This window comes from Thamnophis sirtalis, unplaced genomic scaffold, assembly GCF_051295495.1.
Source record: "Thamnophis sirtalis isolate CommonGarterSnake01/CBP01778 unplaced genomic scaffold, rThaSir2_p1.2 scaffold_4, whole genome shotgun sequence".
In the NCBI taxonomy this organism is placed as follows: domain Eukaryota; kingdom Metazoa; phylum Chordata; class Lepidosauria; order Squamata; family Natricidae; genus Thamnophis; species Thamnophis sirtalis.
The window spans coordinates 55,387,431-55,409,857 of NW_028261384.1; the positions used below are offsets into that span (position 1 = coordinate 55,387,431).

The 22,427-nt window shown below is 41.3% G+C and overlaps 1 protein-coding gene across 1 annotated transcript; it reads left to right on the forward strand.

Annotated features, from left to right (window-relative positions):
• The first annotated feature begins 8,609 nt into the window (after positions 1-8,609).
• On the forward strand, positions 8,610-10,704 carry LOC106543859 (zona pellucida sperm-binding protein 3). The gene is made up of 2 exons (XM_087711848.1): positions 8,610-8,972; positions 10,588-10,704. The coding sequence occupies exons 1-2, from the start codon at positions 8,610-8,612 to the stop codon at positions 10,702-10,704; spliced, it is 480 nt and encodes a 159-aa protein (XP_087567974.1).
• The last annotated feature ends 11,723 nt before the right edge of the window (positions 10,705-22,427 follow it).

The window sequence follows — 22,427 nt, forward strand, 5'->3', positions numbered from 1 at the left end:
GCTTCATTTACTCAGAGGCACAGAGTGCGTAGTCCAGAGTTTTTCAGACTTGACAACTTTAAGATTCTAAAGTATTTACCATTTCCCTTTAACAAAATTTCACATTTGAAATATCAGTAAGTAATGAATGCACAATTATTTCCCCTTCCCTTGGATTGCAAGGGACATGCCCCTTTGGATTGCACAAATTGGCAGCAAGCACAAAAAAGCAGTAACTTTCAAACTTTTTGAGGATTTCTTTTTCCCTCAGAAAAAGAATTTTTTTCCCTTATCCCTTCAGAGATTGTACAGTTGTATATCTGGATTAATGTTTGTCTCCTTTTTAAAAATGTTCTACTTCATTTTATCATTATAGATATTTTTTCAACCTTTGACTGTATCCTAATTGTTGTGTTATATATTGGTTTGTTTAATTGACTAATACATTACATAATTTAGAACATGGAATGAGCCGAGGTGGCGCAGTGGTTAGAGTGCAGCACTGCAGGCTACTTCAGCTGACTGCAGTTCTGCAGTTCGGCTGTTCAAATCTCACCGGCTCAAGGTTGACTCAGCCTTCCATCCTTCCGAGGTGGGTAAAATGAGGACCCGGATTGTTGTTGGGGGTAATATGCTGACTCTGTAAACCGCTTAGAGAGGGCTGAAAGCCGTATGAAGCAATATATAAGTCTAACTGCTATTGCTATTGCTATTGATGAATCATTTCCTCATGAGTTCCTCCAAAATTTGAGGCCTATGTTTTCTCATTGGAGAACTAATCACACATTAATGAACTTTGAAAAATAGTCCAGATAATAAGAACCATGCCATTCTCTCAGGGTTTGCTGAAAAAAATGAGCCTCATATGCAGGATTGATCTAGCTGTTGGAGAGATAGCCTTCTGCTCTTTAATGTATTCTGAATTTACTCCTTCTTTGCAAATCCTGAGCTCCCAACAGTCTAATAGGAGGAATGTACTGCAAGCCAAAGGAGAAACTACACCAAAAATGCACAAAATGTGTGGAGAGAGGGGGATGAGAATTAGTTTTCTTTTTGTGAAGTAAAGGGGAAGAGCTGGTTACCAGTATGCAGTATACTGCATGTCTGAGGACAGTATACTTTCAGCTTTTCTGGTTTAACTTTAAAATTTTTAATATCTTATCTGGGGTGTATAAATATCTTTCTGCAGTCATAAGCATTGCTGCTGTCCTCAGAATTCAAGATCTTTACCCTGTTCTACAACATTTGTTGCTTATATGGTTGTACCTTAGGCTAGTTATGAATAAACTCAAAACAAATTGAAATATTTATATCACAGAACAACCTCCCTCTCCAGAGGCTTGTGTAACATAAGGAACTGGTTATAACATCTTTAGGATTTGGTTAAAAAAGTCAAGGTAGCAACCACAACCTTGCATTGATTATATACAAAAAAGGCAGAATATGAATCATACCAATCTGATCACCAATCTGATTTTCTGCACAATACTCTGTAGACATTCCTAGAACTGGGGCTAAATTTCGGATTTGATCGAGTTGTGAAAAACACTGCAGGAACTAGAGGGCTCTCCACATATTTGTTCAACAAAAAAAAATCTTCATGTTTAGTCCTTGTGCTTACGACTGACAGCCGGCAACAGCCAAGCCGCGTCTATTGGTTGCCCTGCTTGACAGCTCCCTATAAACAGCTGTCAAGTAGGGCGAGGTGCGGAATTGTTACTTACTTGTTATCGTTGCTTCTCTGTTTGGAATAAAGCTGTTTAACTTACCTCAGGAGCCTCCTACCTCATCAATCCTCGGTTCACTTCACTGGCGACGAGGGTGGGATACTGAGGCCCTGACTAAACAGCCTAGAATAGAGAACACAGAAACTATGTTTTTTTTTCCCTCTCTTCCTCGTAACTGAAGGAACGAGTACCTCACGTTCGAGCAATGGCCTTCATGCCTCCTTTCGCTCCTTTCGGAACCGCCAGCAAGTCATGGGCTGGGTTCCTGGAGCGGTTTGAATGTTTTCTAATAGCGAATAACCAGCAAGGCTATTTGCAAGCCCACAATGTAGTTTTTTCCTCAGCGCCTGCGGTCCAGAAATGTTCAGCACAGCCCGGGCTTTCACAGCACCCCAGCCTGTGTATGAACTTGACTGGGATGAACTAATGGCGGGGCTTAAAAATCACTACCTGCCTACCCCTTCCTGGATCACATGCCGCTATGCCTTCCGGCAAGGTGTGCAAAAAGAGACAGAGTCTGTCAGCCAGTTCTTCCAGTCCCTGAGAACTGCGGCGATCCAGTGTGAGTTCATTGATCTGGACGACTCGCTTGTGGAACAATTTGTGTGTGGGGTGCGCGACATCTGGCTTAAACGAAGGCTCCTGGTCAGAGCCGACATCAGGTCGTAGATGAGGTGAGGGCAGCAGAGCTGTCCGAACAATCAACTGCCGAGATGTCCCGGTTCCAGCCTCTGCCGCCATAACCTACATACAGGGCTTGTCTGATCGATGAGCTCACTCTGTTGAATGAGCCCGAGGATGAAGACCAGGTCGACCGCCTGAGGGCTGTTCCCAGCACCAGCAGCAGCCAGTGGATCATCAAGCCACAGCAGCAGCAGCTTGCCTTGGTTGTGGGGGCAAGTATGCCGGGGCCTCCTGCCCATTTAAAGCATCCATGTGCCACTGGTGCAATAAAAAAGGGCACCTGGCACAGGTCTGCTGGACCACCTTGCCACTGCCTCCACAGTCTGAAGCTCCTCAGCAGCCATACGGCCAGCTGGCGCAGCCGTGCCGCCAGCAGCCCCACTGCCAGCAGCACAGATGTGATGATTGCTTTGCCGTGGACAAGAGTCTCCCTGCCACCCTTGCAGAGTCAGTCAGCCAAGTGACGGCTGGCTCTAAAAAAATAACTCTCTCACTCCTCATCGAAGCGTCGCCCTGCATGATAAACGTCAATTCAGGGTCCTCCCGCTCCTTCCTATCATGGGCAACCTTCTCCCGACTCTACCCCTGCATCTCCAAAGCCCAGCTGTCTCCAGCAGACACCACTCTCTGAGACTACCAGGGGACTCAAATTCCCTCCCTGGGTTGCTATGTGGTGCGGGTGAAGTATGGGGATTTTACTTGCTGCCTCCCTGTTCTTATTGTCCAGAAGCCGCTGCCGGCCTTGCTGGGCCTAAATTTGTTTTCCCCATTGGGCCTGTCACTAATGGGGGTGCACCACACAGCGGACATGCCCCCCTGCATTGAAGACATCTTGGCGGAGTATGCTGATGTCTTCAATGGTAAGCTGGGGGAGTACAAGGGGACCCCTATCTCCCTGAACCTAGACCCCCAGGGTGCCCCTATTAGGCTGAAGGCCCGCAGGGTGCCTTTTTCCTTGAGGCGAAAGGTGGATGTGGAACTCGACAAATTGTTGGCGCAGGACGGCCTGGAACCCGTCGACCACTCTAGATGGGAGACCCTCATAGTGGTCCCTGTCAAGGCTGACAGGTCCATCAGGATCTGCACCAACTATAAGTCGACCATCAACCTTGGCCTCCAAGCAAACCCCTATCCAGTCCCTGTGGTGCAGCAACTGCTCCATTCCTTGGGGCGGGGCTGCACCTTTGCCAAACTGGACATGGCGCAGGCCTACCAGCAGCTCCTGGTGGATGACAATGCGGCAGCAGCACAGACCATCATCACCCACTGTGGGGTCTTTCATTGTTGCCACCTCCAATCTGGCGTTTCCGTTGCCCTGGGGATCTTCCAGAGCCTCATGGAGCGGTTGCTCCATGGGCTCCCTGGCGTCGTTCCCTACTTCGATGATGTCCTGATCGCTGCAAACAGCCACTCAGGGCTCATCGAAGTACTCCGGAAGGTCCTCCGTTTCAGGGGCGCCGTCTCAAATTAAAACACAGCAAATGTTCCTTTGCTGTGCCTAGGGTGAAGTTCCTGGGCTTCTTAATTGACACCCAGGGCATCCACCCTACATCCTCCAAAGTTGCGGCCATAAGGAACGCCCCAGCGGCCATCACTAAGGCAGAGTTGCAAGCGTTCCTTGGCCTTTTAAATTTTTACGCACCTTTCTTGCCACACAAGGTGTCACTAGCCAAGCTGCTGCATCGGTTGCTCGACTGATCCGCGGCCTGGCGCTTGGGCAGCCATGAAGCGCATGCGTTCATGGCTGTCAAAGCCATGCTTACGTCAGAGGCAGTCTTAGTCCAATATAGTGACAAGATGCCGCTGATGTTGGCATGTGATGCCTCCTCTTTCGGTCTGGGGCAGTTCTGAGCCACGTCTTCCCAAATGGCTCAGAAGCCCCAGTGGCTTTTTACTCCCAGACACTCTCCTCGGCTGAGAGGAACTACAGCCAGATTGACAAGGAGGCTCAGGCTGCTTTGTCCAGGATTAAAAAATGCCACGACTACCTCTACGGTCAGCATTTTACACTCTACACAGATCACAAGCCTCTCCTTGGGCTGACCCCTCCCATCCTTTCTCCAAGGATGACCCACTGGACAAAGTTCCTGGCAGCGTATTCATATACACTGAGATACCATCCTGGCAAACAGCTGGGGCATGCTGATGCCCTTAGCCATTGCTCTCTTCCCTGCGCTGATCCACAGCCAGGTCCTTGTCTTTCAGTTCTTTCCATTGCAGACCTGGAACTGCCCCTGATGGCCACTGACGTGGCAGCCCACTCCAAAGTCGACCCTGTCCTCTCACAGATCATGGCTTGGGTCCTAAGAGGCTGGCCTATGGGCGGAGTCTCCAAGGACTTCCGGCCATTCAAGGCCTGTCAGTTAGAACTATCCCTGCACTGTGGGTGCCTATTGTGGGGGGACAGGGTCATTATTCCCCCCACCCTCTGCCACCAGGTGCTGTCTCGTCTCCATGCGGACCACCCGGGTGTTGCACGCATGAAGGCGCTTGCCTGGAGTTATGTCTGGTGGCCCCGCTTGGATGATGAGATAGCAGCCTGGGTGTCTAGGTGCTCCCCTTGCCAAGTGTCCCGACCTGCCCTCCCCGCTGCCTCCCCCTGGGAGTGGGAGATGCCCAGAGGACCTTGGTCATGCCTGCACCTTGACTTTGTGGGCCCCTTCCGCAGCCAGATGTTCCCGGCTGTCGTGGATGCATACTCTCGCTGATGTTGTCCACCACAGCTGAGAGTATGGTGCGGGCCTTGCGGCGGCTATTTGCCACCCATGGCTTGCCAGACATTGTCGTGTCCGACAATGGCCCACAATTCTCCTCCACGACATTTCAGGAGTTCCTGGCTGTGCAGGGGATCCACCATGCACCTGTCACCCCTTACCATCCGGCCAGCAATGGCTGGGCGGAGAGGCGGTCCGATCGGCCAAAGAGGCTTTGGGCTGGATGGACCGTGGCAACTGGCCGGCAAGGGTGGCTGCTTACCTTATGGGTCAGCATTCCACCCCTTGCCCTATCACTCGAAAGAGCCCCGCGGAGCTACTGATGGGCCGGCACCTGTGGACTACCCTGGATAGACTGCACCATCTCTATTCTGGGGAACAGCCTGGCAACCTGGGGGCCCCACCCCACACATTCAGGGAGGGGGACCTTGTTTGGGCCAAGAGCTACTCCAGGGATCCTAGGTGGGTGCCTGCCACCGTCACCACAATAACTGGTCCCTGTTCTTACAGGGTCTACCTACTAGAAGGCACCAAGTGGCGGCACCATGTAGACCAACTAAGGTGCCACCTACCACCAGAGGCCTCCACTCAAACTGGCCCGTCGAGCCCGGCCACCGTCGCCCAGCAGCTGGTCTCCATTCCGCCGCAGCTTTTGGCCTCATTTCTGCCTGAGGCCCTCCCCCAGTCAAGCCTCTCCTACCCTGTTACCGCCTTCCAGCAACCATTTATTTTACCGACTCCATCCGGCGTTGCACCCCCCCGGGTTACCCCATCCAGAGGCCTTCCTTGTTCAGGCACCGCCTACCGGCCAGTTTACTCAACCTCACCTCCAGCGACCGCCACAGCCTACCTGTATCTGTGGTTCCACCCTCTAGTGCAGGCCTTGGTGACATCACCCAGAGCTCCACTCCCTTCAGGGAGGAGCCACAACAGGGACATCTTACCTCTCCGGCGCCGCCTCCTGAACTGAGGCATTCTGGACATGTCCACCGCCATCCCACCTATCTTAGTGAGTATGCATGCACAACGTTTCCGCATGCGCCCTCACTAAGGGAGGTAAGAAGTGTTTAGTCCTCATGCTTACGACTGACAGCCGGCAACAGCCAAGCCATGCCTGATTGGGTAAGGCATGGCTGGCTGAGCGCGGGCTGTCAGAAACGCACCTATTGGTCGCCCTGCTTGACGGCTCCATATAAATAGCTGTCAAGCAGGGCGAGGTGCTGAATTGTTACTTACTTGTTATCGTTGCTTCTCTGTTTGGAATAAAGCTGTTTAACTTATCTCAGGAGCCTCCTGCCTCGTCAATCCTTGGTTCACTTCGCTTAAAAAATTATTTGGAAAAAGTGCTTGTGACAGCAGCGTCACTCTGCTAACTAATGAAAGCATGCCAACTTTTTGCAGCTTTCTGCACGAAGCAGGAAAAAATTCCACTGCTCCAAGAGTTGCATCGGTTTTGATGAGTGGATCTTTAAAGGATTGATTTTGCTTTCAAGTTTGTGGGAAAACTGAAATAAATGAATTCCCTAAAATGGAGCTGAGAAGTTTCTGCCTCACTATTAGAACCTAGTCACAGATACGCAACACTTGAACTCACAATCTCTAAAGCATTCTAGCTGGGTGCTGTAACTATTAGACAGAGCCGACGTCTCCACTCCGGCCCCATTTTATTTAGCAGAGAGATCTTGCATGATCTAAAATTAAAGACAATTTGCTGATGATAGTTTCAGCGACAGTAATTAAAACAAGGTCAGTAATTCCATTATCTGCTTTCTCCCTAGGAGCCATGAAGGTCAATTCTGAGCCATGTTTCATTTATTTACCTTATTTATTTAAATTCTACCTTTCAACCTCCCTTAAATCTCTATGAAAAGTGAGGGCTATGTAGGAGACCAGTGGAATAAGGATAGATATCTACCTTGGACATCTACCAAGACAGTTGTAAACAAGGACTACCAGTACAGAGACACAAAAAGACTCTCCTGCTGTCTTGTAGTTGCTTGGATTTATATGGCCCAACCTGATAGTTTAGAAGTAGAACAAACTAGGTAATGTCATCAATGCATCAGCTAGCTAGTGCCATAGTCAGCTGATGCAAGCCAAGATGGAGTGGCCCGATACCCAGAAATATGCTGTAGTTTTGGCAGCTTCTGGAATAACAGAATGAGCAAAAAATGTTTCTTTTAAATATAGAGGGCTTATAAAGCAATTGATTCAAATTTAGCACTGTAATAAAGTGTACCCTAATTGTCCTGTCAGTTTCTTTATGGAGAAGTTTCAGAAGGCTGAGGAATGAAGAGAACATGCCTATTTTGATGTTACCTCTTGACGTCATCCCTCTGTATAATTACACATATTAACAATAGGTTTAATCTGCTGTAATTTGTATCATAATATATTGTTTGTTTAAACTATTGTTTCAAAGAATAAAGGGCTAGTAACTTCTATAAAATGTGAGCATGTAATTGCTTCTCCATTAGTTGCCAGGTTTTATTGTTTAACTATGTCAGTATAACTGTGGTTTATTTGGTTAAAACAACTTTATGGGTTTGCTCAATACACTGATCTAATATGCTGGAAGTTAAATTGGGGCTGTACAATACAAATTGTATGACACCAGCTATGACTCCAGAATCATACAAAATTAACTAAGTTAAAAGAAAAGGATAGCAAAAGGTTAGCAAAAAATAAATAAATAACCAGACTATGATTTTCCCACTGGCAAGTGGCAGGGAAACAAGCAAAAGTGATAGGAGTTAATGACTTTTAGGAGGGAATAGGGGGTGCGGCCAGGAAACAAGTGATAGAAAAAACTAAAATTCCTGTCATGTTTTTACTGCTCTATTCAGCAGGCATCATAAAATGAATGGTAAATGCCCATGCTTTAAATACCCATAAAATTATGAACATCTTACCTTAATATTTTGATTGTATTGGTCTTTTTGTCTTCTACACTGAGTTATTATATTGTAGGGGAGAATCAGTATGATTACACTAATATGACAGACTTCCCCACAATTTAACTCAATGTATCTCAAACCTGGTAACTAAGGCATGTAGAGTATATCTGATATTTTCCAGATGTCATGGGCACATCTTAAAGTTCCCAAGTTTTGGAAACAGTGGTTTATAGTGATCTATATTTTCTTTTTCTGGGCTTCTACCTCACACAAATGAAACATAAATGAAGTACAAGAATTGGCTAACATGCCAGCCTGAAATAGAGTTTAGGCTCAGTATGTTATGCAAATACAGCCCATGTAAGACTTCCCAAACAAGATGATACACTGGAATTTCATTTACTGAATACAGGTAATAAAAGGCAATGGGAATAGAGGCTACTTCTTTTTTGGCTGAAAAGGCCCAGGTGAAGCTGATACCCTTGAAGGTCATTAAAGAGTTGACAATGATTGCTTTCAATTAAGCAATGAGGCTTATGATAGGACATAAAAAAGGAATAGTCCCTGAGCTTATTTTGTAGTAGGATTGAGGTGGTGAAAGAAACAGGATGAGGCTGTTAAAAGTTCTACAGTTTTTGTTTCTGAGTTATCTTTTTTGTTTACTGACTTTTGCTAATTTTTCAGACTTTGCTACAGAAGAGCCAGTAACTAAATTGATCCAAAATGCTGAACCTAAAGTCTTCTCTCCTAGAGAGGGTCTGTTTCCCAGTTCTTGGCAACCCATCATGGTGCAGTGTGGAGAAGATGAAATGATGATTCAGGTTCATCGTGATCTCTTTCAGACAGGCCACTTTATCCAAGCAAAGGATCTCAGCATTTGGCCACAAGCCTGCCATTACTCTATTGTTAATCAGTCTGCTACCTTGATTATCTTCAAAGTGGAACTCCATGAGTGTATCCAGAACTTGCAGGTAATATTGCAAAATGTTGGGCTGATGTTTTTGTGTTAAGTTATCTGTTCAAGTAAATTTTAATGAATTAGAATGCATTGCATTTTTACAGAAAACTAAAACATAATTTATAACCCACAAGGACTGGAATTATTAAGCCAGAAATAAATTACTTTTTGGGTTAGTGAAAGATACAACATCCTTCTTAGTGCCAAGCTTTATGTTAGCCATGGGTCTATTATATGTAATTACAAATTTTAACATAACTATGTATAGCTATGTTAAAATCTATAGGATGCTTCCCTGTTTTAAAATCAAAAGGCTTAAAATCATGGCTATGTAATTTAGCTATGCATGGTAGACTATCTTGCTATGATACAATAGAATAATAGAGTTGGAAGGGACCTTGGAGGTCTTCTAGTCCAACCCCCTGCCTAGGCAGGAAACCCTATACCATTTCAGACAAATGGTTATCCAACATCTTAAAAACTTCCAGTGTTGGAGCATTCACAACTTCTGGAGGCAAGTTGTTCCACTGATTAATTGTTCTAACTGTCAGGAAATTTCTCCTCAGTTCTAAGTTGCTTCTCTCCTTGATTAGTTTCCACCCATTGCTGCTTGTTCTACCCTCAGGTGCTTTGGAGAATAGTTTGACTTCCTCTTTTTTGTGGCAACCCCTGAGATAATAGAACACTGTTATCATGTCTCCCCTAATCCTCCTTTTCATTAAACTAGACATACCCAGTTCCTGCAACCGTTCTTCATGTTTTAGTCTCCAGTCCCCTAATCATCATTGTTGCTCTTCTCTGCACTCTTTCTAAAGTCTCAACATCTTTTTTACATCGTGGCAACCAAACTGAATGCAGTATTCCAAGTGTGGCCTTACCAAGGCATTATAAAGTGGTATTAACATTTCAGACTTGTTGATTTATTAACATTCAAAAGCTTGAAATAATATGGGATTCAGGCAAACTTAAGACCATCTTTTTAACAAATGGTGACTGGCAGTTTTATTATAAATGAACCACCACTGTGTTTATGGTTTCCTGAGTCAGCTTAATTTGAATTGGAAATCTTAACATCTGCATTCACTTCACTATTAACACCATACTTCCCCCTCTGCAAAGACTTAAAATACCTAGCAGCTGGGGGGGGGATCCAAAATCTGTAGCTGTACTTGTGTGATATGTTCATTACAGTGAATTGTCAGCCATGACTTATGAGTTATGAAAACTCAGCTCACTGTGGTTTATTTGCTTAACTATAGTTCAAAGTTACAAACTAATGTGAGACGTTTTATTTTCTGTCATGTATGATTTATGAACTAGGTTTGGAGGTTTAATTTGGGTGTAGCATGATTTTTGAAACCAGAATTAAATTTGTCTCAAACTCCACTTTTTACAAATCTGGGTTTGAAGAAAGAGTTAGTCTTAGTTAAACCTCTGAGCTCAGTTTCTGAGAAAGTGCTGCTTTTAAACCACCAATTTTAATTAAATGGACTTATTCCTTCAAATAAAAGGGAGAGGAGAGCAAACCCCCAACATGCCTGGTTTATAACTTGGTTTATAACTTGGTTTATAACTTGGTTTATAACTCGCCATTATAAAACTATAAATTCAAAATTGCTTTCTTCCAGGTACTTGATTTCATGCTCTATAATGTTAGCTTGTACTATAAGCCGGAGTCTGCAAGCAACTTGACAACTGTTAAGAGTGCAGAAGAGTTCCCCATTGCTTGCCACTACTCATGGTGAGAAGTGTTGTCTATGTTTGCTGTCTACTTGCTCACTTGCATCATGTCAATAAATGACACACTTTCATTTCAGGAAAAATGATGTGAGCAGTAATGCCATCCAGACCACCTGGGTACCTTTTACTTCAGCAACGTTTGAGAAAGAAAAGCAGTACTTTTCCTTGCGTCTGATGACAGGCAAGTTAGATTCCATATTTTAGGTGAACACCTTGGGGAAAATGTTTTAATTTGTTGTTGTTGTATTACTACAGATGACTGGCAAGCTGAAAAAAATTCTACTGTATACTTGTTGGGTGATAACCTCCATGTTCAAGCAGATATCAGAAAAGGAAACCACTCACCACTCCGCCTGTTTATTGATACCTGCATGGCCACATCAAAAGCTGATGGAGATTCTGATCCACAATATAATATCCTCGACTTCCATGGGTAAAATTACAGTTCTGGGTATAAACTATGCATTGGTGATACAAGTTTCCAAAAATAGAAAATTTCCTATGGGATTTTAAAGACTGGGTTGATTGTGCAATTCTCAGCTTCATAGACATTTAGTAAGTCCTGGTTCATCCAGCCACAACAATCTGATTTACCAGATTGAGTTGTATTAATATTGAGTATTACTCTAATTGTAAACTACTTTATGGCCATAAACTACTTAATGGTATAATGGATATGTTATGTTGTCATATCTACTTTAACCACACAAATAGATGCTAGGAGGTCAAAATTCTACAAAATGGTTGATGGGTCTTCAAAGTTCTCAAAGTTAAACACTGTTACTATTCTAAAGAATACAAAAGGGGAAGTAAGCTGTTAAGAGACTTCATTCTCTGCTGAGTATCACCATTTTTAAAAAAAGTTTGCTTACTCTATGGGGAGTAGACTTAAAACAACTTTTCCAGAATCATATGCAGTACTTTAGCAATATACAGTTCCTTGGAATTAAATGAAGCAGAGATGTCCAATGAATAACGAACAGCTGTTTTTTAAAAAATGAACTAGTTTACACTACAATAATTCTCCAACCACATCTCTTTTTTCTGGGTTTAGATGTCTCATAGAAAGAAATTTTCATGATGTAGGGCCATCCTTCATAATTCCAAGGACTCAGTTAGAAACACTCCAGTTTACCATTCCAGCATCCCAAATCGCTAGAGACGAAAACAGCATGGTGAGCACTGAGTTATGCCCTTGGCTATCTTTTTATGCGGTGAGATGCTAGCTTTCCCTCTTCTAATCGTTTCTTATTTCCACTCCCTATCAAGATCTACATTGCATGCCATCTGAAAGCCACTGCAGCTGCCCAGGATCCAGATTTCTTAAATAAAGCTTGCTCATTCAACAGAGAAAGAGAGATGTAAGTACTATATGTGCTTGCATTAAAAAAAAGACTGAAACATTTCTGAAACACTCTGACCTGTTTTTTTTTAATCTATTAGTTGGTTACCTGTAGAGGGTTCCATGGAAATCTGTAACTGCTGTGAGACTGGAGATTGTGGTTCTCCTGGAAAGCACAAATCAAGTGATACCGGCAGTCTTCATGTGTCCAGCCAAAGGAAAACTGGTTCAAACAGAAATTATGGTAGGTTGAAACAGAAATAATGTCCTAGATAAAGAACTGTAACTTCAATATTAGTAAGATGAAGTTTCCCAGAAACTTGCCTCATAATGAAAGAAAACACTGTACACTTTCATAAATTGTATTAAAAATAGTACTTTAATTTACTATTGAAGATGAATTGCACACAGCTGGATCTCTTGCCCCTTGTATAGGGAACAGTTAAGTGTAGTTTTATGATAAAGCCTGGGATGGGACTCTCTCCAAACTTTTGTCGTAATCAAAATATGTTTTGTGTTTGGATACCTGTAGTTGACCTCTCTAAAGAAGAAATGGAAGCTGACCTTGTGGTGGGTCCTGTCTTAATCCAGAAGGCTGCTGGGAATCATGAAAGAGACCAAGTAGGAGTAGAAGAAGAGATGCTGGCAAAAGGCCAGAAAGCTAGTGCGTAACTGTGATGTTCTTTTTTGCCTTTTTAATGCATTGATATGTTACACATATTTCAATTGGTAACATTTATACAATGTTAACTAGCGATAGTAAGCATTTTATTTAAAGTGCTAAAAATAGAAAAATATTTTATTAATGTTAACTACAATTTAGAGTATTAGCATTACAAGCATAGAATTATTTGACTTTCTCATTAAAGTTGAATCTAATATTGAAGTGGTGTTTATGCAAACCAGCTTGTTAATTGAGATGACTGTAGGGCATTTTAGATAGGAGTACTATCCAGATTCATAACTATTGATCCAGCTCTGCTTGCAAATCTATGCAATGGAAGAAACTCCCTACCTGGAGAATACATGTTAAGCTTTCTATAGATACAGTGCATTCAGAAAGTATTCAGACCCCCTTTTACTTTGTTATATGTTCACTCAGAATGCAATGTGTGTGTGTGTGTGTGTGTGTCTCCCTCCGTCCCCAATCATGTTTGTTGTTTAATCACAATCTTCACAAAAGAGCTATTTTATGTAGATTAAACCTTGATAGAGGTCTGCTTACTAGAGGTTCTGACAGGCTGGTAAAATAACTTGCCAGAGCAATTAGTACTTTATTCTTGACCTGTCCCTTTTATAGATATATTTCCTGTGATAGAAGTGGATGCTGATTATGAAATTGGACATGAGTTTATCCTTAAGGCTGATAAAGAACTACATTGGATTCTCCTTCCAAACAGAACTGTGAAAGGCAAGTAGTGCTCTGCAAATTTCTATCTTGCAGATGTCTAAAAATCGTGTAACATAATGTATTGCATTATCTACCATTTCTATTCTGACTACCATTCTGCTACAAGAATTTTTTTCTGCAGGAAACCATAACTAGTCACAATGGTTCTACTGTAAAAGAAGCCCTACTTTTTCGTTAAGCTGTCATATACAGATCATGTTGACAAATATCATGAAGGTATATAATATAAACAATTACTGATATCAAAATCTTAATAGATTAGGAAAGGTACAGTCTATACATTATCTTAAGCCAAATATTAAAACCCTAGGTATGTATTTACATATGAAATTTGAAACATCATCCGTGTGTCGTACTCCCCCCCCCCCAGTGATCTGGGTGGTATCAAAGGGAGGGGTTTTGAAACAACTGCAATAAATGAGGAAACAATCTATAGTTTAGAGGTTGAGCAGTTTTGCTTAAAATAAAAGTGTAGTCAACAAAATGTTAGATAACGGCGATGTGGGAATTTATATCTTCAGGTTTGAGGTAACCAAAGAAATATTGAACATACATCTGAATGATTTGCTTTTGAGGGAGCAGAGGTGGAGAATGCCATGCAACTTTCTGCCGAAACAATCTATTTGATTATTAAAGCTGTAAAAGACTTAATTGTAAAAATTATGTTTAAAAACCAGTCTTGTCCATAGATGAAGTATTGGCCATGGGATCTAATGATGAATCTGATGAGGTATACTCTGGCAGTGGCGACCTGAACATTGAGATGTCACCTGTGGACATGATCATGATGACACCTCAAGGTATCTTGATTGCATTGCATGAAAACTGTGGCAGCTGAAACTTAAGTTATGACATGACTGAAATATGCTTAATTTCTTTTAGGTAATGTACCAGTAAAAGGAACAATCTTGGGACAAATTTTAACTACAGCAATTGGAATTCCACTATTTCCTGTTTAGCAGCATTGCTTAAATATACATACCTAATTGTATGCATATACATGTAACAATAAAGCATATTAAAGACACTTTTAGGTTAATTATTTATTTCAAGTGACTTTAGACAGCTCTCTTGCTTCCTCAAATATTGTAGTTCTTTCTATCCTAAATATCTATTAACCATACAACATAATGCATAATCTGATATTTCTGTATTTTCACTGCCATTTTGCTACAAGAATTTTTGCTTGTCACAATGGTGTTGCTGAAAAAGCAATCCTACATTCCTCTTAACCTGCCATACTATGATGCCACCATCCCATGTCCCCTCGCAAAGCGATCTGGGTGGTACCAATGGTAAGGGTATTGAAAGAACTACAATATTTGAGGATGCAATTTGGAGACGCTATAGTTTAGAGGTTGAGCAGTTTTGCTTAAAATAAAAGTGTAGTCAACAAAATGTTAGATAACGGCGATGTGGGAATTTATATCTTCAGGTTTGAGGTAGCCAAAGAAATATTGAACATACATCTGAATGATTTGCTTTTGAGGGAGCAGAGGTGGAGAATGCCATGCAACTTTCTGCCGAAACAATCTATTTGATTCTTAAAGCTGTAAAAGACTTAATTGTAAAACTTATGTTTAAAAACCAGTCTTGTCCATAGATGAAGTATTGGCCATGGGATCTAATGATGAATCTGATGAGGTATACTCTGGCAGTGGCGACCTGAACATTGAGATGTCACCTGTGGACATGATCATGATGACACCTCAAGGTATCTTGATTGCATTGCATGAAAACTGTGGCAGCTGAAACTTAAGTTATGACATGACTGAAATATGCTTAATTTCTTTTAGGTAATGTACCAGTAAAAGGAACAATCTTGGGACAAATTTTAACTACAGCAATTGGAATTCCACTATTTCCTGTTTAGCAGCATTGCTTAAATATACATACCTAATTGTATGCATTTACATGTAACAATAAAGCATATTAAAGACACTTTTAGGTTAATTATTTATTTCAAGTGACTTTAGACAGCTCTCTTGCTTCCTCAAATATTGTAGTTCTTTCTATCCTAAATATCTATTAACCATACAACATAATGCATAATCTGATATTTCTGTATTTTCACTGCCATTTTGCTACAAGAATTTTTGCTTGTCACAATGGTGTTGCTGAAAAAGCAATCCTACATTCCTCTTAACCTGCCATACTATGATGCCACCATCCCATGTCCCCTCGCAAAGCGATCTGGGTGGTACCAATGGTAGGGGTATTGAAAGAACTACAATATTTGAGGATGCAATTTGGAGACGCTATAGTTTAGAGGTTGAGTAGTTTTGCTTAAAGTAATGACAGTCAACAAAATGTTACATAAGAGTGATGTGGGAAATTATATCTTCAGGTTTGAGGCAAATCTGAATGATCTCCTTTTGAGGGAGGGGGGGATTGGAAATTACAAAATAATCCCTTTGACTTTTAAAGCTCTAATAGACTTAAAAATAGTAAAAAAATGTTTAAAATTGAGTTTTAACATTCAGATACACTTGTCCATAGATGAAGTATTGGGCATGGATTCTGATGACAAATCTAATGAGATACACTCTGACAGTGCAGATCTGAACACTGAGATATCACCTGTGGAAGTGACCATGATGACACCTCAAGGTATAATTTCATTGCATGAAAACTGACAGTTGAAACTTAAGTCATGACATGACTGAAATATTCTTAATTTCTTTTAGGCAATGCACCGGTGAAGGGAACTATCTTGGGACAAATTCTAACTACAGCAACTGGAATTCTGTTTTTTTTTCTTGTTTAGCAGCATTGCTTAAATATACATGCCAAATTCCAGCAACTATAATTTTTTTGTGTGTTTTGCAACATTGTTTAATACACGTCAAATTGCATTCATATATATGTAAAAATAAAGCATATTAAAGGCACTTTTATTGTAGGTGAATTATTTATTTTAAGTGACTTTAGGCAGCTCTCTTACAGTATTATGAATTCTCAGATTTGTTGAAGCAATGGGGAAGGAGACCCATTAATACAATGTACACTACGAACAGGAAATCCTACAATTTCTATGAACAAACTAAGGTAAACAGAAAAATTAAGTTGTATTGCATATAGTAATCCTCTATGGTAATATAAGTAATTTTTTTCTTTAAAAAACTGCTTAGCTTAGAAGTATAGCAAATTGTAAGAATGTTTTAAATGGGCTTTACTCATATACTTATCCAAATTTTTATTAGCTTTTTGATAAATCACTTTTTTCTAATTGCACTGTTGGTATCATGCAAGCATTTCAAACCTATACAGGCTATTTAAAAACAATTCTTATTGAGTTTAGTGAGGTAAGAAAACAATTTCTAATGTTGTCCTTCTGGATTCGGCTCCAAGTGGGGAAAAAGACACTGGAGACATGGAGGCTGCTTGGAAAGATGGTTTTAATGGTGGATAGGACCACATGTCTGAACAGAAAAGGTGATCACATGCTTCGATGTTGGTGGAGAAGAAAAGGGAAGGGAGGAAGAGAAGCTGAGTCCCTGGTTTTATGCCCTCTCTGGCCTTTGATCTTGAGTTTGTATTCTGATTGGTTGTCAGACTCCCATGGGGCCATGCAGGGACAACTCTCTAGGCTGCGTTTTGAATCCAGGTTTGGTTGAGTTCTCAGATACCATGTGGTGAGTTGGGTAAAGGGTCAATATTATCATGCCTTAATCCCATCACTCTGGTTCTGAAGGGGAGAACTCTTTATTATGTAAAGTGGACTAGCTCAGGCTTTAATGGCTCATTGACAAAGGGGGATGGGTGGGAAGCTGCAGGCAGCTATTCTGTCTTTTAAAACATCTTTCTTCCTTTTCACATCCAGAGAAATATTCTGCCCTTTCAATATTTCCTAGGATATTTCATTTTTTTCTGGGAGGGCTGAGTGATAACTTTCTACACTGATAAAGCAGGATAATTGCCCAAGCAAATAAGCCAAGTTTTATATAAGAATTTTTGATTATCACCTTTCTTTGTATGAATGTAGTAAAGCAGTTGTGAATTTCAAATGCAAATATATTTAAAGAGCAGATTTTCCCACTTTTCCCACAATTTCATTTTTTAATAGCATATGCTGTAAAAAGCCTATTCAATATGACACGTTTGCAGTAGCAAAGTGACAATGTTTAAGTTAGAAGGCCCAATTTAATACTTAACTGCAACAGGTATACATGTTTAAAACCCACCATGCTCTAATTCTACAATCTAGAGCATGTGACATTTATTAGACCAATTGCCTTGTACCTGACTCTGACCCCATATTTTTATTTTATTTTTAAAAACTAAGCTAGTATACTGTATATACCAAAGCAGAAAACATTTATTTTAAAAGTAAATATAATGAATGGAAAATAAAAACAATGACTTGTTCCTGTTCCAGTGTTTGATTTAAAATCCGTTTGCCCACCTTTGAAAAAGATCTGTGTAGATCATGCAGCAATAAGAGTATATAAGCCCTCCAGAATACAGAAGCCTTAACAAATATATATTTAAAATAAATATACTTGAAAATTGAGTCTTGGGTATGTAGAAAGTTAGCACCCACCCCTCTCCTAGAAGAATGAAATATTTTAGGAAATATTAAAATGAAGAATATTATATTTCCCCTAAAAGAGAAATAGAAATCTTAAGGAAAACAGAAACTCAGAACTTCAGCTCCCTATCCCCAGCAAATATTTGGTGCCCATTGAGAAGGACTGGCCAGCCTATCTACAAAACAAAAGGCCTTCAGATCCAGGGTGATGGGATTAAGACATGACTCTCCAGTAATAATAGGATTATTTAGCAGCAGGGTTCACTGCATTGGAAAATCACCTGGGGACATTGCATCACCCTCTGGGCTTCAAACAACAAACATTATCCCACATGGCCCCACGGGAGTCTGATTTCAGCCAATAGAATACATTTCTTGCACAGGAACAGGAAACTTAAGGGCAAGGCCCAAGAGATAAATAATCCTCACTCTCCACTCCATGTGGTCAGCTGTCCAGGGCCTCAAACCCATGTGGTCCTGTCCATCAATAAACCATCTTTCCAATCAGCCTCCATTTTTCCAGTGTCTTTCTCCCTACTTAGAACTCAACCATATGGATATTTCTTCCAACTGGTAGCTTAAGGCTAATGGTAAAAGGAAGAAGTAAAAAACTCTCCTAGGAAATTTTTAGTTAAACTTTTTGAATCCTTTATAATTAGATGCATTGGACAAGGACAGAGAAATGTAAGCATTTATGATGTGTTGTTTCTGATCTTTGTAAAAATGCACCAACATTCAATACTTGGCTAAGGAAAGCTTTTTTGAATCCTAAAGCTATATGGCTAGTTTTCTGTTTAATCAGATAGCACATCTGAAAGTCAGGAATATGAAAAGCAAGAGTTCTCTGTTGGGAAGTGGCTGGAGGGAGGAAGGAAGAAGTACAAGAGATTCTCTGGAAACAACCTTGGGAAACAGTCATTTATTGAACTGTCAAGAAATGTTGTGAATGATCTGTTAATTATTTGCAGATTTTACAGTTCAGTGACCTTGATAGCTTTTTAGCCAAAATAATTCTAGTGCTCCGTGAAAATAGACTATAGAACATTGTCCTGCCTAATAATTTTATTGTGTGATATTGTATTTATCTTTGCCTTAAAAGATGATTAAAAACCACCTATTTATGAATAGATTTTCCTTATAGAATTGGAGAATTGGAGGAGATTTAAGAGGTCAAACTTTGAGCTCAGTACAGAACACACTAGAGAATCTGATGGCTGATTATCTAGATTCTAGACCTGTGATGGCAAACCTATGGCACACGTGCCACAGGTGGCATGCAGAGCCATATTTGCCGGCATGAGAGCCACCAGCTGTCTATCAACCTACTGGAGGACCGGGGGAGGCTGTTTTTGAATTTCCGGTTGGCCCGTTGGCCGTTTTTCACCCTCCCTGGGCTCCGGAAGCTTTCGTGAAGCCTGGGGAGGGGGAAAATGGCTTTCCCCAGAGGCCTTCTGGAAGTTAGAAATGGATCATTCCTGAACTTCCAGTTGGCCTGTTGGGTCTTTTTTCACCCTTCCCAGGCTCCAGAGGCATTCCTGAAGCCTGGGGAGAGTGAAAACAGGCCTAACGGGCTAACCTGAAGTTTGGAAATGATCCGTGTTTTTGGCTTCAGGAGGGCCTCCGGGTAAGCTGGGGGAGGCAGTTTTCGCCCTACCCAGGCTCCAGGGAAGCCTCCGGAGGCTGAGGAAGACAAAAACTCATCCTCCCAAGGGGTTGTGCACGCATGCGCAGGGGGGGTTGTGCATGCATGCACTGGTAGGCAGGACACATTTCATTGTGGGTGTGGGCACATGTGCACGCCTTTACAAAAGGTTCACTATCCCTGTTCTAGACCCATAGCAAAGAAGAACTCATTCCTTTGAATATTGTCCTGTTCCATTTCTTGGGTGGTTAAACAGTCAGGAAGTTATTTCTGACATATAATTTGAAATATCCCTTATAGTTTTAATCCATTGGTTCCCGTCCTATAAAACAAGTAAGCATCTTTTACTTTAAAATTTGGCTTCTGTAAAAAAAAAGGGGGGGATGGAATCATTGCCTTTTTTCTTACTCAAATTTATAAAGCTCTTGCAAAACTATAATCAAATCCTTTATGCAAATGGATTCTCTACAAAATATCATTACAATCAGTATAGAACAACTTTACAGTATTGTCCAATTGGTTTTTATTTTATTTTCAGAAAATAAGGCAGGTGTCATGTCCAAGGGTCAGGGGAAGGATTGGAGGGATCTCTATCTGAAGTTTCTGTTTCTATTTCCTGCTTGGAGAGATCTCTATTTAACGTTCCTGTTTCCTGTATTGCTGGGCTGTGAGTTTCCGTTTCAGGCTCTATTGTGAGGAGTTTTGTTTGCACTGCTTTAAATTGCTTTTTTAAGTGGGAAAATTCAGTTCCTACCTAGACCTCTTGATATCACAGCCTTTCAATAACAGTTCCTTTTGGAATAACTTCAGTTTCAAGAGTCTTACTTTCTTGGGGAAGATTGGAGAGGCAAGACCTTACAGGCAACATTATTTTTTATGTTTGTAATGTCCAGCAACCAAGAAATGAGACCAACCGCTCCAAATTACAGCAGTATCTGAGTCTTAACTTGGAAATCAATTTCCCTTACAAAGCTATTGGAAATGTGGGAACAATTGCCATTTGCAACTGCTTCAAAAGAGCAACTTTTTAAAACTTTCAAAACAAAAGCAAGAGATATTTGCAATGTGTGTTACAGCGAAGGTAACAAAAAGCATGCTGAGTCGAATAGCACAATTTTCTGAATAACATTCACATATTAAAACCATGGTTTACAAATTCCATCGGCTTGTCTCACCCAACATACTTAGCCACTTAGTGGTTCCTCTGGCTTAGATAATGGCATAAAGAGATTATACCCTCGCAATGAAATGTTCAGTTTCTTTCCCCAATCTCAAGGGCTATCATCAGAATTACATTTTTTTTTAAAAAAAAATTTCCTGGTCACATGTGTTTTTATTTTCCATTTTCATTTTTGTACAGTCACATATATACTCTGCACAACCGGGGAAGTATAACATTAAACAATAAACACAGCCATTCCTCTTGTCAATAATACCCCCCAAAATAGAAACCCAATGTACCTCTTTGACCCTCCATACACCCTTTCTTTCGCCCCCCTCCAACTTTCCATCTTCCCTCCATCATTTCCCTCTACCCTACTTACCCTCCCCCTCTACCCCTCCTCTCTCCCGATACACTCCCTCCCTTCCTTCTCACCCTCCCTCCAATCCTCTCTCCCACCCTCTCTACCCCTCTTTCTTCTATCCCTCTACTCCTCCCTTTGGTGTATTTCTACTATCTACTAATATATTCAGCTTGTCCTATTTTTACACTGGAATTAAAGAGCAACAGTACACAAGTGCAATCGCATTACTTTAAAATCAGACACATACTATATACCCCCCTCCCCCCTAAGACCCCACCTCCCTTCCCCCCCCCCCGACTTCCCAGAGCCCGAACACGGTATAGATTTTTAACACAGTCTAAAATATATTAAGACAAAGGAAGTTAAAAAAAGAAAAAAAGGAAGTCAATAACACCTGCATTGAACTCAGCTTCTTCCTGTTACACTAACTTTGAGCAGTTTAAATTATTCCTAATCTTAAACATAGGCGATCTGGAATTTCTTAGTCCCGTATTTGTTTTGTATATAGTCAATCCATTTTTTCCAGTCTCGTTTATATCTCTTATTTGAATGGGCTTTAAGATATGCCAATATTTTAGCCATCTTGGCTAGGTTTGTAACTTTCAATGTCCATTCTTGAGTTGTAGGCAAGTCTTCCTTCTTCCAGTATTGCGCCACCAACGGTCTTGCTGCCGTTATTAGGTGCAGAACCAACTTGGTCTCTACCGCTGTAAAGTCAGTACATATACCTAGTAAAAATAACTGAGGAGTAAACTTTATCCTTCTTTTAAATATATTTTGCATGATCCACCACATTTTTATCCAAAATGCCTTAACCTTTTGACAAGTCCACCATATATGAAAATATGTAGCATCGAGAGAACCACAGAATTACAAATTTTTCATTCCATTCTCTCATTTTTTCAAATGATTTTCCAGTCTTGTTCGGCCAATCTATAAAACAAACTTGGCGCTCTATCGATCCTACAACTACCACGTGCCCACGTTCACCCTACCGCCCCCAAAAGCGATCTATGCCGCAACTGTAAGAAACGACCTCCTTCCGTTCGATTTTTACCCTGCTACCCCACTCGCCCTGTGGAACGTGGCCGTTCCTTTTCTAATAGGAAGCCGTCGACCTTTGCTTTCCTTCTGTTGCTCGTTCTGCGCATGCTCCAATTCCTTGAAAAAGGGAAGCGACGTGAGAAACGCAGGCGCAATCCGAGCAACAGGAGACAAGGGGAAAGGGAGGAGCGAACCATCAGCTGAGTTTAAGTTGTCTCGTGATCTGCAGTAT